The sequence below is a fragment of the Mesoplodon mirus genome (assembly GCF_964341445.2).
Source record: "Mesoplodon mirus genome assembly, chromosome: 11".
In the NCBI taxonomy this organism is placed as follows: Eukaryota; Metazoa; Chordata; class Mammalia; order Artiodactyla; family Ziphiidae; genus Mesoplodon; species Mesoplodon mirus.
Window position 1 is genome coordinate 80,518,337 of NC_138987.1, and position 18,216 is coordinate 80,536,552.

Sequence of the window (18,216 nt, forward strand, 5' to 3'; positions counted from 1 at the left end):
ATGAAAAATATGAAAGAGAAATTATGGAAACACTCCCATATACCACTGCAACAAAAAGAATAAAATACTTAGGAATAAACCTACCTAGGGAGACAAAAGACCTGTATGCAGATAACCATAAGACACTGATGAAAGAAATTAAAGATGATACCAACAGATGGAGAGATATACCATGTTCTTCGATTGGAAGAATCAATATTGTGAAAATGACTATACTACCCAAAGCAATCTACAGATTCAATGCAATCCCTATCAAATTACCAATGGCATTTTTTATGGAACTAGAACAAATCATCTTAAAATTTGAATGGAGACACAAAAGATCCCAAATAGCCAAAGCAGTCTTGAGGGAAAAAAACGGAGCTGGAGGAATCAGACTCTCTGACTTCAGACTATACTACAAGGCTACAGTAATCAAGACAATATGGTACGGGCACAAAAACAGAAACATAGATCAATGGAACAAGCTAGAAAGCCCAGAGATAAACCCATGCACCTATGGTCAACTAATTTATGACAAAGGAGGCAAAGATATACAATGGAGAAAAGACAGTCTCTTCAATAAGTGGTGCTGGGAAAACTGGACAGCTACATGTAAAAGAATGAAATTAGGGCTCCCCTGGTGGTGCAGTGGTTCAGAGTCCGCCTGCCAATGCAGGGGACACGGGTTCGTGCCCCGGTCTGGGAAGATCCCACGTGCCACGGAGCGGCTGGGCCCGTGAGCCATGGCTGCTGAGCCTGCGCGTCCAGAGCCTGTGCTACGCAACGGGAGAGGCCACAACAGTGAGAGGCCCGTGTATCGCAAAAAAAAAAAAAAAAAAAAAAAAAAGAATGAAATTAGAACAGTCCCTAACACCATACAGAAAAGTAAACTCAAAATGGATTAAAGACCTAAATGTAAGACCGGACACTATATAACTCTTAGAGGAAAACATAGGAAGAACACTCTTTGCTATAAATCACAGCAAAATCTTTTTTGACCCACCTCCTAAAGAAATGGAAATAAAACCAAAAATAAACAAATGGGACCTAATGAAACTTAAAAGCTTTTGCACAGCAGAGGAAACCAGACGGAAACAAACCAAAGGAAACAAGACGAAAAGACAACTCTCAGAATGGGAGAAAATATTTGCAAACGAATCGACGGACAAAGGATTAATCTCCAAAATATATAAACAGTGCATGCAGCTCAATATTAAAAAAACAAACAACCCAACCTAAAAATGGGCAGAAGAGCTAAATAGACATTTCTCCAAAGAAGACATACAGATGGACCACAGGCACATGAAAAGCTGCTCAACATCACTAATTAGTAGAGAAATGCAAATCAAAACTACAATGAGGTATCACCTCACTCCAGTTAGAATGGGCACCATCAGAAAATCTACAAACAACAAATGCTGGAGAGGGTGTGGAGAAAAGGGAACCCTCTTGTGCTGTTGGTGGGAATGTAAATTGATACAGCCACTATGGAGAACAGTATGGAGGTTCCTTAAAAAACTAAAAATTGAATTACCATATGATCCAGCAATCCCACTATTGGGCATATACCCAGAGAAAACCATAATTCAAAAAGACACATGCACCCGAATGTTCATTGCTGCACTATTTACAATAGCCATGTCATGGAAGTAACCTAAATGCCCATCGACAGATGAACGGATAAAGGAGATGAGGTACATACATACAATGGAATATTACTCAGCCATAAAAAGGAATGAAATTGGGTCATTTGTTGAGGCATGGATGGATCTAGAGACTGTCATACAGAGTGAAGTAAGTCAGAAAGAGAAAAACAAGTATCATATATTAACGGATATATGTGGACCCTAGAAAAATGGTACAGATGAACTGGTTTGCAAGGCAGAAATAGAGACACAGATGTAGAGAACAAACATATGGACACCAAGGGGGGAAAGCGGCAGGGGGGTGGGGGTGGGGGTGGGGGTGTGAAGAATTGGGAGATTGGGATTGACTATATACAGTGATGTGGATAAAATTGATGACTAATAAGAACATGCTGTATAAAAAAATAAATAAAATTCAAAAAAAGAAAACCCTCTCATCCCAAGAATTCTTTAGAATTTTACCTAAATACTGGGGTCATGGGCCTTAATCCTCACAAACTAATTATTTACAATCAGCTGCACAGGGTAGATTCATGTGCGATCGACTCCATGCTTTTAAAAAGAGAAAAACAAACAAAAACAACCCAAACACTGCTTTAATCCACAGGGTATCTTTTCAAAATCCTTTATGAAATTTTTCTTCCACAAGTTGCTGGCTGGGTCTCTCAACTTGGTATCTTGCTGGCTTAGTTTGAATTCTCACAGACGCTGATCCTGAGACAACGATTTGAGTATAAGAAGTGTATTTGAGAGGTGCTCCCAGGGAACTCTGGCAGGGAAGTGAGACAGGGAAGACAAAGAAGCTAATAATAGATACATTTTCCAACAAGTCCCCACTTTGGGAAACTAAAGCTTAACCTACTGGGGCAATCTGGGAAAAAAATGTAGAAAAAGAACCCCAGTTATGCAGCTTGAACGGCCTCAAGGAAAAGAGAGCAAGAATATTTATCCATCACCTCCCCTCAGTCAGTGGATGAGGGACCCTCCGGGGAGCACTGACTCCCCAGCACTGGAGGTCCGCCCCTTGCTGGTACAGGCAGAGCTGTCTCTAAGGACCAGAGAGAGAGGTCAAGCAGAGTCACGAGTATTGGTCACTGGAAGCCAAGGGGCATGAGAGGATGCCACATCTTTTTGCACAAGAAGCCCATGGATTACTGATTATCTTACCAAGATAAATTTAAGAAATACCTAAGATATTTGGTGACAATCATCCATCCTTAACAGCGTTTGATTTCACAAGTGGAGATACATGAGCAATCTTACCCCGTTTTTTTTTTTTTAACCCCGTTTTAAAAGCTGTTTCAAAATTTGATCCATGGCATTTATGTGAGAATCATGGTAGAAATAATGTTTTTAATGCCAATCATGTTTTTAAAAAACTTTTTATTATGGAAAATCTCAAATATTCACAAAATCAGAGAGAATAATATAATGAAGCCCCACTTGAGCGACTCATAGCCAATCTTGACAAATGGCCTTTCCATAAATCTTAATTTTTATTTTTTTTGGTTGTGCTGGTTCTTAGCTGTGGCTGGCAGGCTCCTTAGTTGCGGCATGTGGGCTCCTTAGTTGTGGAAGGAGGGCTCCTTAGTTGTGGAAGGAGGGCTCCTTAGTTGCGGCTCGCTGGCTCTTTAGTTGTAGCATGCGAACTCTTAGTTGCGGCATGTGTGTGGGATCTAGTTCCCTGACCACAGATCAAACCGAGGCCCCCTGCATTGGGAGTGCAGAGCCTTAACCACTGCGTCACCAGGGAAGCCCCTAAGTTTATTTTCAATTAGCATTAAAAGGGCTGCTTTCTAGTCTCTCTTCTTTTAAATTTAAATATAACGAAGGCAAAAGTAGGAAACAAAAAATAAGTGATTGCCAGGGCTAGTCTGGGGGAGAGATGAATAGACAGGGCACAGAGGATTTTTAGGGCAGTGAAAATACTCTGTATGATATTATAACGATGGATGTACGTAATTATACATTTGTCCAAACCCACAGAATGTACACCACCAAGAGTGAACCCTAAGGTAAACTAATGGACTTTGGGTGATTGTGATGTGTCAGTGTAGGTTTCATCCTTGTTTTAAAAGATATATATGGCATTCTGGGTGGAAGATGTTGATAATGGGGAAAACTATACATGTGTGAGGGCAAGGGGTATATGGCAAATCTCTATACCTCTCTCTCGATTTTGTTGTAAAGCTAAAACTGCTCTAAAAAGTAGTCTTAAGCAATAATTTAAAATTTTAAATGGAACTGGCATGTCCTGGTAAAAGGGAAAAACACCTTTACTAACTACAGGCTTTCTTCATTAACAGGGAGTGGTCTTAAAACATAGTGAATTCCATTGGCTAATTATTATTGGAAAAAACAATGTAGTAGCAACTCTATGCAAAAGATAATCATTTCACTTGACGGACACTGCCTTTGGTTAAAGTAAAATACAAAACTGTCTCATGAGTGGGAAGTCATCCGTGTGGCCAATCAGGGTTACATTCTGCAGTTACCTCATCGGGGCCCAGGCATCTGTCTACATGTCTGTCTACATACACTGCTCCCCAACTTCCAACTCTTCCACTGCGGGGACTGGCCCCGCTGATGGTTAACACAAGCCCTCATCACCTCTTAGGCCAAATCCACCTCATGCCTTTGGCACAGAGCTTTGGAGTATTAAGTGAATACCTGGTCAAGTACTTGAGCAGATTAAAAAGTCCTCTTTGAAAACATACTTGGCTGTAACTGCAGGCATCTGTGTAGCCCAGCTTGGAGTGGGGATGAGCATCTGTGTGTGGGCGGGGGTACATTCCCACAACAGGAGCCGACCCCGTTGCTGTGTGTCTGCTGCAGAAATCATCTGGAATGGATCTCTCCCATTAATAACCTTTGGCATCTAGGAAGCTACTCTTAACAGGTGGCATGGCATAGTGGAAAGAAGACAGATTTTAAAGCCAGATTCCTGATTCTGCCACTTTCTAGGTGACTTCAGACAAGTTACAGAACCTTTTTCAGCTTCTGGTTTTTCTCATCTGCAAGACTGGGATGGTTTGCACAGGATTGTTATGCAAATTAAATTAGGTACTTATGCAAAGTGCTTGGCATTCAGATTTTAAATACATACTGATTCTCTTTCTTGCTCTTTTATTCTCCCTCTCTTCTTTCTGAGCCACAAATAACAGCTTACACATAGTGAGTGCTTACTAGAAGCCAAGCACTGCCTCAGCTACATGTAATCCTAACCACACTCCCGTGAGGTGCTTAGTCCAGCCATTGTATCAGTCTGCTCGGGCTGCTATACAAAATACCAGACGGGTGGCTTAAACAATAGAAATGTATTTTCTCAAAGTTCTGGGGGCTAGAGGTCCATGATCAAGGTGTTGGAAGGCTTGGTGTCTCCTGAGGCCTCTCTCACTGCACCCTCAGCTGGCCTCCTCTGCGTGTATGCACCCCTGGCGTCTTCTCCTCCTCTTATGAGGATACCAGTCACAGCAGATTAGGGCCCCAGTCTTATGACCTCCCTTAACCTTTATTACCTCTTTAAAGGCCCTGTCTCCAAATACAGGCACATTGGGAATAAGGCCTTCTACATGTGGATTTAGGGGAAACACAATTCAGTCCACCCACCCATTTCCCATATATTGAGAGGAACTTGCCTAACGTCGCACAGTTGTTAAGCAGCAGACCTGACATTAAAACTCTATTGAGGGCTTCCCTGGTGGCGCAGTGGTTGGGAGTCCGCCTGCCGATGCAGGGGACATGGGTTCGTGCCCCGGTCCGGGAGGATCCCACATGCCGTGAAGTGGCTGGGCCCGTGAGCCATGGCCGCTGAGCCTGCGCGTCCGGAGCCTGTGCTCCGCAACGGGAGAGGCCACAACAGTGAGAGGCCCGCATACTGCAAAAAAAAAAAAACAAACAAACAAACAAAAAAACTCTATTGAATTCAGAGCCCAGGCCCTGTCCACTCTGTCCTAAAGCCTGTCCACCAGCACGGCTGTTGTGAAGCAGGACCTAGTATAAGAACCTGGGACAATGGAGGGACTTAAAGATATTTCAGTTTCTTTAATGCATCACAGAATTCAACTATAAATTAGCTCCAACTGACCATTTACCAGATATTCTTGAAATATCTGTATTTTCCCAGTAGGATTATCAATATGTATTTCAAAGGAAAGAAACTTTCCCTGCCTCTCTTATACATCTCTAAAACTTATAATTAAAAAAAAATCCTTTTAGAAACCACATGGAAGGACTAAAGTTTGATTATTACATTCTTCAAGAATGCTGCTTGGATTTTTTTTTTTAACCTATGACTATACACATGTGTTTTTGCTTAAGATTCAGTATTTACAAGACTGCTTTGGAATGCTACCACAGTACCATGTAGTTTCACAGAAGATATCTCACTTTCCTTTTGGTATCTTTACAAAGGGTTAAAAGGCCAGACACAGAAAGCATTATACCTCTAAGATTATTATTAGTGACTGACTGTATATATTCAGTCATGTGCTGTCCTAGAATTTGACAAAAAATGAAATGAGGGCTTCCCTGGTGGCGCAGTGGTTGAGAGTCCGCCTGCCGATGCAGGGGACACGGGTTCGTGCCCAGGTCCGGGAGGATCCCACATGCCGCGGAGTGGCTGGGCCCGTGAGCCATGGCCGCTGAGCCTGCGCGTCTGGAGCCTGTGCTCCGCAAGGGGAGAGGCCACAACAGTGAGAGGCCCGTGTACCGCAACAACAACCACAACCACCACAACAAAAAAAATGAAAACTCTAAGGTACAAGAAAGGATGAGCCTAGACAAGGTAGAGTCCTACCACCGATTTGTGACTCGTAGTGCCGTATTTCAAGACAAACTGTAAAATGCCAACTTAATAAACATACATTTATTTTCAGCAAGGCCAAGATGCCTTTGGTTTCCACTGCAGAGCCTTTTCAGATTTACTTATTGGAATTCCAGTAGAGAAAAATGATCCAAGCTGTTTCTCATCCTAGTCAGCTGGGGCCCGCATAACAAAGCACTACAGGCTGAGTGGCTTAAATAACAGAAGTTTATTTCCTCACAGTTCTGGAGGCTGGAGCTCCGAGATCAGGATGGCAGCATAGTTGAGTTCTGGTGGGGACTCTCATCCTAGCTCACAGGCAGCTACCATCTCGCTGTGTGCTCACAGACAGCAAACTCTCTGGGGTCTCCTCTTAGAAGGAGGGCCTCACCCTCATGACCTCACCTAAACCTAATTATCTCCCAAAGGTCCCATCTCCAAATACGACCACACTGGACTTCAACATATGGATTTTAGGGGACATAATTCGGTCCATAGTATTTGCTCAAAATGTCTTGGGGGAAAAAAATCTCAAAATGTGTTTAAATTGCTTCTTTGGTGAAAGTAAAACACTATAATGTAGACTAATTCACTGGATTCTTAATTGTTCTTGTAGACTGCAGAGCAATGATGTGGTTTGAATCAGGAACAGAGGGCAAGAGGATGGTCACTTATGCCTTCAGTAAATGTTTCAGTGCCTACTGTGTGCCAGGCATCATGGAAAGAGAAATGAAGCTCTCAGTTTAGTGTGGGAGGCAAACAAAAATATAATAATAATTTTGACACGGTGTGGAATGGGCCGTGATATAAGAGATGCTCAGGATTATTAATGGATTAGCAAAAGCGGGTACTGGGGACTCAAGCCAACCAGCAAGGGGAGGGTGTCAGGGAAGATTTCCTGGAAAGAGGTGTTGCCTGTGCTTTAATGGTCCAGGATCTGCCAATGGGCTTGCATTCTCCATTCCTTCCAGCAGGATGCCCTGGTGCTGCTGTTGGCATCCTGTTTTGGAGATCTGAGTCTGGGAAGCCTCCAGGGCCACAGGCTTGACAGGCACCAATCTTTTCTTCCATACTGGGCACTTGTCAATTCAGGATTAAACCTTCATTATGGTGGAGAAGCACATCACCAGGCTGTCCTCTTAAATCTTTCATATCTCCACTGATCATCCTGTAGTCTTCCTTATTCACGGACAGATCTTTTGAAATGTTTCTGTGAGGTTCTCCTAGCTGGTCTACATGTCTTGACCTTCCTGTGGTCTTAATATGAAGTCCTAAGGGGGGCAGACTCAGGGTGTCTGATTTAGTACTTCATAAGTTACTGCGGTGATGGCAATGGTCACTTAGCTCCCACTGGACCTCATATAACATGAAAAAAGTCTTTCTCACAGTACAGAGATGTTCCTAGGGGTATCCTGTGACTCATCTATTACTTCTCTAATCTCTAAAGCAATGGCCTTCAAACATTATTTTGCATGCTATAAAAAAACTGTAAGCGGGCTTCCCTGGTGGCGTAGTGGTTGAGAGTCCGCCTGCCAATGCAGGGGACACGGCTTCGTGCCCCGGTCCGGGAGGATCCCATATGCCACGGAGCGGCTGGGCCCGTGAGCCATGGCCGCTGAGCCCGCGTGTCTGGAGCCTGTGCTCCGCAACGGGAGAGGCCACAACAGTCAGAGGCCCGCATACCGCAAAAAGCAAAACAAAACTGTAAGCACCCTTCATGTGTATATATTATATACATCCACTTTTGTACTAACATATTATGTGCATTATCAACACAAAACTAAAATTTTAAATACAAGAGAAAAAAGAGGAAAAACAAGGTTTTAGGAACAAATTTTATTAGTGGTAAAACTTTTCTGTTCTTTAAAAATTATAATACATATTACTTAATGCATCAATATGATTAATTACACCTTATTATTGTTTAAAACCATGTTTTTAAAAATTTATTTATTTTTATTTTTGGCTGCATTATGTCTTTGTTGCTGTGCGCAGGCTTTCTCTAGTTGTGGTGAGCGGGGGCTACTCTTGGTCGCGGTGCGTGGGTTTCTCATTGCAGTGGCTTCTCTTGTTGCAGCGAGCGGGGGCTATTCTTGGTTGCGGTGCGCGGGCTTCTCATTGCAGTGGCTTCTCTTATTGCGGAGCACAGGCTCTAGGCGCGTGGGCTTCAGTAGTTGTGGCACATGGGCTCAGTAGTTGTGGCTCGTGGGCTCTAGAACGCAGGCTCAGTAGTTGTGGCACACGGGCTTAGTTGTTCTGCGGCATGTGGGATCTTCCCAGACCAGGGCTTGAACCCATGTCCCCTGCATTGGCAGGCGGATTCTTAACCACTGCGCCACCAAGGAAGCCCTAAAACCATGTTTTAACACATTGTGAAACAGTGATTTGAGATCTGGTTCTAAATTCTAATGTCTTATTCTATTTTCTTTATCTTTATAGCACTAATCACTCAGCAAGGTTTTTGGTTTGTTTGCTGCTCTGGCTCTAGAGTATAGAACAGGGTTTGGCCCATAGTGTGTACTTAATAAACATTTATTGAAAAAAATCCTTTTTGACCATGATACCATATAATGTTGTGTTGTTGTATATCCCTTCCCTACTCTAATGACCCCATGTTGGTAGCTCGAAAGTAGCCATACTGTGATGATTTACACCACAGAAATTGGCAAAGCTACAAATTGGGGCTTGATTTATTGTTTTTTTTCCTGCCTATGAAAGCAATGGACAAAATGTTAATAATGAAGATTTAACTTAAAAGTGCATTGTGTCTATAGTTGTTATATAGTGAATAGCACTAAAAAATTGAGTAAATAATCTTCCAGTATTAAAAAACTATTTCAGCAAAGTCACTCATATCATTAAAAAAATGAGTGAAGTTCCGACAATATGTCTTCATGGTTTCACTTTTATCTTTTTTAATTGAAGTATAGCCAAATTTCACCAACTAATACTACTATTTAGAATTACTTCCTTTTAGAATTTTTTCTACAGTTGTTATTATAGTAATTGAAATCATAGTGTATACTCTGCATTATTTGCATATCATTGTGATAACTTTACAGTGTTATTACAAATTCCTTATAAATGATTCTAATGGTTGCATAATATACCATCATGTAGCTGTGTCATAGCTACTTAACCACTCTTATGTTGTTGGAATCTATATTTGTTTTTATTTTTTCACCATCATAAATATGCATGTGCTTTTATCTATGTGTATAAAACTTTATCTATTGGTTACTTCTTTTCATCTTCTAGTAATTTCTTTTTTTTTAAATTGGAGTATAGTTGATTTACAATGTGGTGTTAGTGTCAGGTGTACAGCAAAGTGATACATATATATATATATATATATATTCTTTTTCAGATTCTTTTTCCTTATAGGTCATTACAAAATACTGAGTATAGTTCCCAGCTTTATACAGTAGGTCCTTGTTGTTTATCTGTTTTATATACCGTAGTGTGTATCTGTTAATCCCAAACTCCTAATTTATCCCCGCCCCACTTCCCCTCTGGTAAACATGTTTGTTTTCTATGCCTGTGGGTCTCTCTCTGTTTTGGACATAGATTCTTTTGTATCATTTCTTTTCAGATTCCACATATAAGTGATATCATATGATATTGGTCTTTGTCTGGCTTACTTCACTTTGTATGATAATCTCTAGGTCCATCCATGTTGCTACAAATGGCATTATTTCATTCCTTTTTATGGCTGAGTAATATTCCATTGTATATATGCACCACATTTTCTTTATCCATTCATCTGTCCATAGACATTTAGGTTGCTTCCATGTCTTGGCTATTGTAAACAGTGCTGCTGTGAACACAGGGGTGCATGTATCTTTTTGAAGTATCATTTTCTCTAGATATATGCCCAGGAGTGGGATCCCTGGATCATATGGTAACTCTTAGTTTTTTAAACAAAACTTTTATCGTACTTATTAATGTAAAGGAAAATATGAACCAACATCCATATCAGAACTCTACTCAGAGAGCTGGTTGTTAAACACTGCCTAGCACACCACTGCCCCAGCCCCTATGGACCCCCAGATCTGGCCCCAGCTTCCTCTCTTCCTAATGCCATCTTCCACATCTAGGATGCAGTCACACTGGTCTCTGTTGAGCCCCCAGATACCAAGTTCTTCCTACCTCCAGGTCTCTATACTTATCTTTCTGTCGGGAATTTCTTCCCATAGATTTTTGCACAGCTGACTCCTTCTCATCATTCTGGTCTCAGCTCAAATGTCCCCTAAGAGAGACCATCTCTGAGTACTGTAAAGTAACTCCTTTTCCCTATTCCTATCCTCAATATCTCATTTTATGGACTTCATTGCACTTTCCTAAAATATTTATTAATTTATAAGTTAATTGACTGCTTCCTGTCCCTGTAATAGCAAATTCACTAGAGCCATGATTTGTCTGCCTGTTTCCAATGTGTACTTTGCATTTGATACAGCGCCCGGCACACAGTAGGTACTCAATGAATAACTGACTGACCAAAATCTATTTAATTAGACTATTATGTCAGGCAACGATCTCAGGCTTATTTCTATCACTGTTCTGTAAGCATAGCCAATATGTAGTAATCTTGTTAGAAACAAGATTGTGATAGAAGCTGTGGGAAAATGCAAGTGGGGGAGGACTCTACACCCAAAGAACTTCAGCACCAGTCTCGGCACTGCTGCCCAGGGCATCCCCTCTTCCTCTCCTCTTTCTTGCCCTTTCCTCCTCTTGTGTTCCCAACGAATCTCATACTTGACACAAGAATTTAAAGCAGAGGTTCTCAAACAGAATAGAGAGGTTGCAACCTATGCGGTTGCAAGGCTTAGAAACAAAGAGTAAGATGCTAGGCCAGGGGCAGAGGGTGAGATCAGGTTTTACAGAAGTAAAATGGTTATCCTGGACACTAGCCATGCACCACAACAAAGAGATGACTGAAATATTAGTACTAAATAAGTCCATGTGGAAACTCTTTTCTTCACAGAAGGAGAGAGAAATTAATCTGGTAGTCTTTAAAACACATACAAAACCTGATAATGTTAGCCTCTGCTCAATTTATAACTTGCATCAAACATCACAGAGATTTCAGCCATGTTAAGGTAGTTGCGTTGGCCACCAAGGTTTTCTCTCATATGGACTTCTGTGTAGGTTAGGTGATTCACTTATGGTTGGATCTGCTTAACACGGTCTTGGTTCACCAGAACCAGAATTATTTAGATAAATAAATGCTTTTGGCCTCAATTATTTGCCTTGACCATTCAGCTTATTTTTTTTTTCTTGTACAGAAAATATTTAGGACGTTTAATTTTATATCCATGCCTCAAATCACTTGACATTTCAAAAGGACAATACCTTTCTTCTTTGAGTTGAGTAAGCATTCGTGCTCTTCTTTAACAGAGATTTTACAACTCTTGATTCGACAGAAAAAGGATCGTCTTGAGCCAGAATACACACAACTCCTTCCGGTGTGGAAATTACTGTGAGCTTGCAAACCAGCTTTCATAGTGCAAAGAGGTAAGAGAATAGGTAGAAAATAATATTTTCAAATAATTTTGAAATCTACCTCCTAACATTTTCTGGGCACCTATTACTTGAGAAATGGTTATTGACATCATTATACAGTAAACCCCAAAGTGAAACATACCAACAAAAATGTATTTGTCAAGCAATCACATTTTGATAATTTATAATCACTTGAAATTTATCTTTATATTTTTCCCCAGGCGGGCAGATAGTAAAGATAATTTAAATGAAATAAAAATTAAATTAAATTTTAAATAAAAATTAAAACCTTAACTAAAACAGTAATCAGTAGCATAAAGCATTATTATTTTTATATTATAAATAATTATTAGGCAATAAGCATTTTCAGAGAAGAGAAGTATTTCTGGAGAAGATAAAGAATATGTATACTTCTCAAGCACAATTATACAAGGTCTTTCACATTGAGTAGACCTAACTAACACATTTAAGAAAGAGAATAATTGTCCCTCAGCATACAACTAAATAATAAAAAAACTCCAGCAATTTTTTTATCCCAAATGATACTTTCCTATAAAGATTTTATTAGCATATGAAAAATAGAGAATATGAAGTAATCACATTTTCCCCAAAGCATCTTCAGATGAATGTATTTGTTTTTATATACATGTACAAATACATGAATTCTCTATATAGTTATATTGTTTTTTTAAACTGAGGTTGATGATTATAAAGTTTACTAAATAATTCTCCTCTTGATAAAACCATAATTAGCTAATGTTTTCAAAACACTGTACAGCTGTACTCTGAAGTAATAATTACATTTACATAAAATGGTAAGAATGCTGAAATGAGTACTTACTTTCGGCATCTATCAGCTTCTCTCTTGGTGAAATATCAGAGGAAGAAAGTTGTTCCTTTACTTCGGCAACATCTTTTGGATGTAAGAAGTCGAATAAGCTTTGTCCAGTCAAGCTAGCCTATTTATAAGGTAGATGTTCATTGAAAATCAGTATCATGTCATTTCTACCTTTCCTCATACAGACATAGGATACTCTTTCTTTGGTTTAAAGTGGCTTTTTCTTAAGCTCAGGTACATTTACTGTACTGGGTGACCTTAGCTTGGTCAGTGTTAAAAACAGTGATACGTGTAGATAGAAAAAAATACATGCACACAGACCCATAACTGGATAGACACAAACCACATACACACATCTAATAACTAACATTCTATTTATTCTTGTTACTCTTGGTAACATCCCCAATTCACATGTTACTTCGAGGCATATTATTATTTATTTTAAACTTTACCATTAGTAAAAGAGATTATATTACAGTATAATATAGAAGTCAGAGAATACCTGTGATTTTTATGGTGTAACTCAAATTTACCATACTGTTTACAAATAATTACCATACTGTTGATAACTCAAATCCAACCTGGAATACGTCTCTTTTGGCATTCCACTTCTCCCCACATGCACAGCCTTCCTCAGCCCATGACTTTGCTTGCATGGTCTCATCACCTGGAATTCATTACCTCTTCTCTATAAACTCAGTTCCCTGGCTGATCCAGCCAATTGCCTTTTACTCCCTGAATTCCAAGATTCCTTCTCCCAACCTGAAATGTCTTCCTCCCCTTCTCTGCTCATCTTAAAGCCTAGGAGACATTCTACTTCACATGTGAAGCCCACAGTGATCACCCCTCTTCTGAACTCCTTTATTACCCAAGCAGACATTCCTATAGAAGGTAAAAACATGGACCAGCTGGTCCAAGTGGCCTGGAGTGCTTGGCAGTTAGATATCACTATCAAAAACAAAACAAAACAAAACACTAGCAATCTGATTTATACATCAGTCTATTGTGTGATTGGCTAAGATAAGTCTATACCCAGAACTGCTTCAGAGCAAATCAGTTTTTTTTTTTAATTGAAGTACAGTTGATTTACAATGTTGTGTCAATCTCTGCTGTTATAGACAAATCAGATTTCTGAAGCTGAAAAGCTGAAGACCAGACCCTGTACCATGGGGATCCCAAAGTCCTCCTGAGCAGTCAGTGAGTCTCTTGAATGGTCTCTGAAATGGAAAGTCAGTGTCCAGTGGGACTGGCCTCCATGTTACTAATTTGGAACTTAAGAGCTACATTGAATTGTCAAGTATCTTGGTGTGTATGTATGTGTGTGATGTTCTTTATTTCCAATTAGAAGATAGAAAAATCAAGTCTTACCCTGCTTTTGCGTCCCCACCTATAACCAGCTGGTTTTCACTCCCTCTGTATGTAGGTTCATAATATCTTTTTCTGTTATTTAACTCATTATCTATGAATGCCTTCTATCTCTCCAAATTTTCAAGTTTGGGGGGAATATAGGCTGAGGTTAATGGGAGTTATTTAAGATTAAAGCTGGGGGCTATCTTATTTCTATATTGTTTATTATATCTTTATATATATCATTATTAATTTTTTTACAGTGGTGTGTTAGTTTCTGCTTTATAACAAAGTGAATCAGCTATACATATACATATATTCCCATATCTCCTTCCTCTTGCATCTCCCTCCCTATCCCACCCCTCTAGGTGGTCACAAAGCACTGAGCTGATCTCCCTGTGCTATGCGGCTGCTTCCCACTAGCTATCTATTTTACATTTGGTAGTGTGTATATGTCCATGCCACTCTCTCACTTTGTCCCAGCTTATCCTTCCCCCTCCCCGTGTCCTCAAGTCCATTCTGTAGAAGGTCTGTCTTTATTCCCATCCTGCCCCTAGGTTCTTCACAACCATTTCTCTTTTTTTTTTTAAAAGATTCCATATATGTGTGTTAGCATACGGTATTTGTTTTACTCTTTCTGACTTACTTCACTCTGTATGACAGACTCTAGGTCCATCCACCTCACTAAAAATAACTCAGTTTCATTTTTTTTATGGCTGAGTAATATTCCATTGTATATATGTGCCACATCTTCTTTATCCATTCATCTGTCGATGGACACTTAGGTTACTTCCATGCCCTGGCTATTGTAAATAGAGCTATATATATTATTTTTATTATGTATTCTATTATTCTCTTTCTTTTTGAAGGAGACCACAGGTGCTAGTTTATTCACTCTGTTGGTTTCAGTGCTATAGTTTTTGAGTAACTAGTTTAAATTAAATGGTGTTCAGTAACAAGGAAGCAAATCAATCACACCACTAGTTAAATGAAAGATGTATTTCAGAGTTTGTTGCCAGAGCCTAGATCAAAAACTGTTTTGCAGTGCGTATAACTTAATAAATAATAATGCTGTCTCTTGGAGGAACCAGAGAAGGGTGACTAATATTTTTCAGACACTCAAATATGATATCGTATTTAGTGCTTACATCCTGAGAGACAGGTATAACCATAAATTCCACTGTTTACATAGGAGGAAGCTGAGATTCAGGAAAATGAAATAACTTGCTGAAGGAAGTGAACACTCCTGTCAATAACAAAAATTCATACTTTTTCCACACATCTTCCCATCTCTCTTAGTTCTAACTTAGCAGAAGCCAATCCCACAGCCCAATGGGAAGAAAGAGTTCAGAAAAAGAGCTTCAAGATATGTTTCTTTTTTTTTTTACAAAATAAACACAGTGGGACTTCCCTGGTGGTCCAGTGGTAAAGAATCGCCTTCTAATGCAGGGGACACGGGTTCAATCCCTGGCTGGGGAACTAAGATTCCACATGCCATGGGGCAACTAAGCCCACATGCCGCAACTACTGAGCTCGTGCGCCTCAACTAGAGAGCCCGCGTGCCTCAAACTAGAGCCCATGCACCACAACTAGAAAGAAGCCCGTATGCCGCAACAAAGAGCCCATGTGCCAAAGAGCCCACACCACAACGAAAGATCCTGCATGCCTCAACTAAGACCTGATGCAGCCACCCCCCCAAAAAAAATTTTAAAAAAATTAATAAACATAGTAAGAAAATATTCTCAGTTTTGGATACCTGATCATAATTAAGTATTTTGGAGACTGATTTAGAAATGAAGAGAATTTTTCCTCTTTCACATCCAACCACAAATAGGAAGCCTTCTGCAGTCTAGGATTTAAAAATACAAAGTGAATATTTTAAAAGATATCTTCTGTCTCTCTCATACACATACATTCAGATTTTGAGGAAATTATTGTAGCAATAAAACTAGTAGGGTGGTCATAAGAGCTCGTAAAATTAATGTCAAGAAAGTGTCTCAGTGCATAAAAAGACTGACAAAATCAAACTGAACCCCAGTCTAAAGTAATGTTTTTGACTTGGAAAGTCCAGGCATGGAATATCTAGTTGAGATATTTCTAAATATAAAAATTACCTATGTCGAATTCTATACTCATACAGAAACTCTGTAAAGATATCAAAACACATCAATAATGGTTGCCTGTGGATGCACTGAGACGGAAGGACTGTGCAGACTGGGATGCAGGAAGCATCAGGAATACTGTATTTGAATTCAGCTTTTCAAATAAAAAAGGGGCTCTTTAAAAAAATTAAAAGAAAAACGGACAAAGGTGTATCAAAAATCTTTCTATTTAATCATACTAAGGCATAAAGCCTAGTAATAGCACAAGATCAAGACATGTATTACCTCCTGGGAGCAGGATAAGCCAATGACATGGTCATATTTTCCACGTCAAATAAAGCTGTAGACCAGAGAATCTGAAACCCAGGCGTGCACGTGAAAGGATGAGGACAGAAATGGCAGAGCATCGACTAATAACTCATTCAGTAAGCAGTGGCTGGCTCATCTGCAGAGAACAGGATCCTGAAGGAACTGAGTACAAGGTAGATGGCCTGAAGGAGGTGCCAAGAGTGGGGAAAAGAGCCTACGGTGTGGGAAGTGAGGGCACCAGGCAGTGTAAGGAGCTTAGCATTAAAGACAAGCTATGCTCTCTCCTTTGGAAAGTGCCTATCCTCTGCCTCTACATTCATTAGCCTAAACTAATAAGACATATTTACTTGCATAACTTAAATTTTTATCGTAAAGGAAATTTGGTATAATACAGAGTCCTGTATGTTTAGAACAGGGATTTTTAGAACTAAAAATCTTCCTCCCATTCAAACAAAGATGAAAAGACAAATACAACTTAGACAAACATATCTCTTAACTTACCTTAAGAATTAAGTGCCTGAGCTCATTATCCTGAATGAATGAAGGTCTGTAATTACTTCCTGCATAAGAACGTGTCATACCTGAAAATAAAGAAGTCAAATAGTTATTAAAAATAGAGATGGAGGGACTTCCCTGGTGGCGCAGTGGTTAAGAATCCACCTGCCAATGCAGGGGACATGGGTTCGAGCCCTGGTCCAGGAAGATCCCACATGCCGCGGAGCAACTAAGCCCGTGCGCCACAACTTCTGAGCCTGCGCTCTAGAGCCTGCGAGCCACAACTACTGAGCCCGCGTGCCACAACTACAGAAGCCCGTGTGCCTAGAGCCCGTGCTCTGCAACAAGAGAAGCCACCACAATGAGAAGCCCGCGCACCACAACAAAGAGTAGCCCCCCCGCTCACCGCAACTAGAGAAAGCCCACGTGCAGCAACGAAGACCCAATGGAGTCAAAAATATAAATAAATAAATAAATAAAATAGAGTATTTCTTAAAAAAAAATAGAGACGGAAATGTAGTAAATGCTCAGTGAACATAAGCAATGCTGCTGCTGCTATTGGTGACAAGGATGATGATGTCATTTTCTCTTTTAGCACACTCTAAGACCTCTTCTGTAATCATTCTTTCTTCGTTATTACTAGGTTGAAATATCCTGCCTCTCAGACTGTAAATTCTTAGAACTACTTATTCCATTATACTCAAATGTGCAGACAGTAAGAGCTGTATATTGAAAAGTAATAAAGTGCAATATATTATCTATAACATTATAAAAACATGCAACAATATTCATGACTCTGGTTATTTTTATAATTTCTTACCTTATTAAAACTGATCATATGAATTACCCTCAATAGAGAGATTCTGGAATTCTAAGCAAATTTTATGGATTCATAAGATTTCCCACATGACCCTTTAAAGATCATATGGAGACTTCTGATAATACAAAAAAAATGTATAAAATATAAATGAAATAATTCACCTTAAGCCCTTAGCACAGAGGTTACTGCATTAAAAGGAAAGTCTCTAAAGAAACCAGAAGAGCTTGGAAAATGATAAGTAATGATCGTGTCAAAGCTCGGTAAAATTTGACCTGAGAGAAGTAAGGGAACAACTAAAAGTACGTTTGTCTTGAGGGCATCCACCAACCTTGACAGGGAAAGCCCTTCATGGCCACAAGGGGGCGCAGGGG

At 39.9% G+C, this 18,216-nt stretch overlaps 1 protein-coding gene across 4 annotated transcripts in view; it reads right to left on the minus strand.

The window, feature by feature from the left end:
- The window catches only part of BMAL2 (basic helix-loop-helix ARNT like 2), a 105,663-nt gene that overhangs the window by 22,221 nt on the left and 65,226 nt on the right, over window positions 1–18,216 (minus strand). For all 4 annotated transcript variants that reach the window (XM_082637081.1, XM_082637078.1, XM_082637079.1 and 1 more), the window contains 4 exons: window positions 17,032–17,111; window positions 15,876–15,968; window positions 12,776–12,893; window positions 11,785–11,928 (listed from right to left, as the gene is read on the minus strand). In XM_082637081.1, the coding sequence (XP_082493207.1) occupies window positions 11,785–11,928; window positions 12,776–12,893; window positions 15,876–15,968; window positions 17,032–17,111 (435 nt within the window). The remainder of the gene's footprint in view (window positions 1–11,784; window positions 11,929–12,775; window positions 12,894–15,875; window positions 15,969–17,031; window positions 17,112–18,216) is intronic.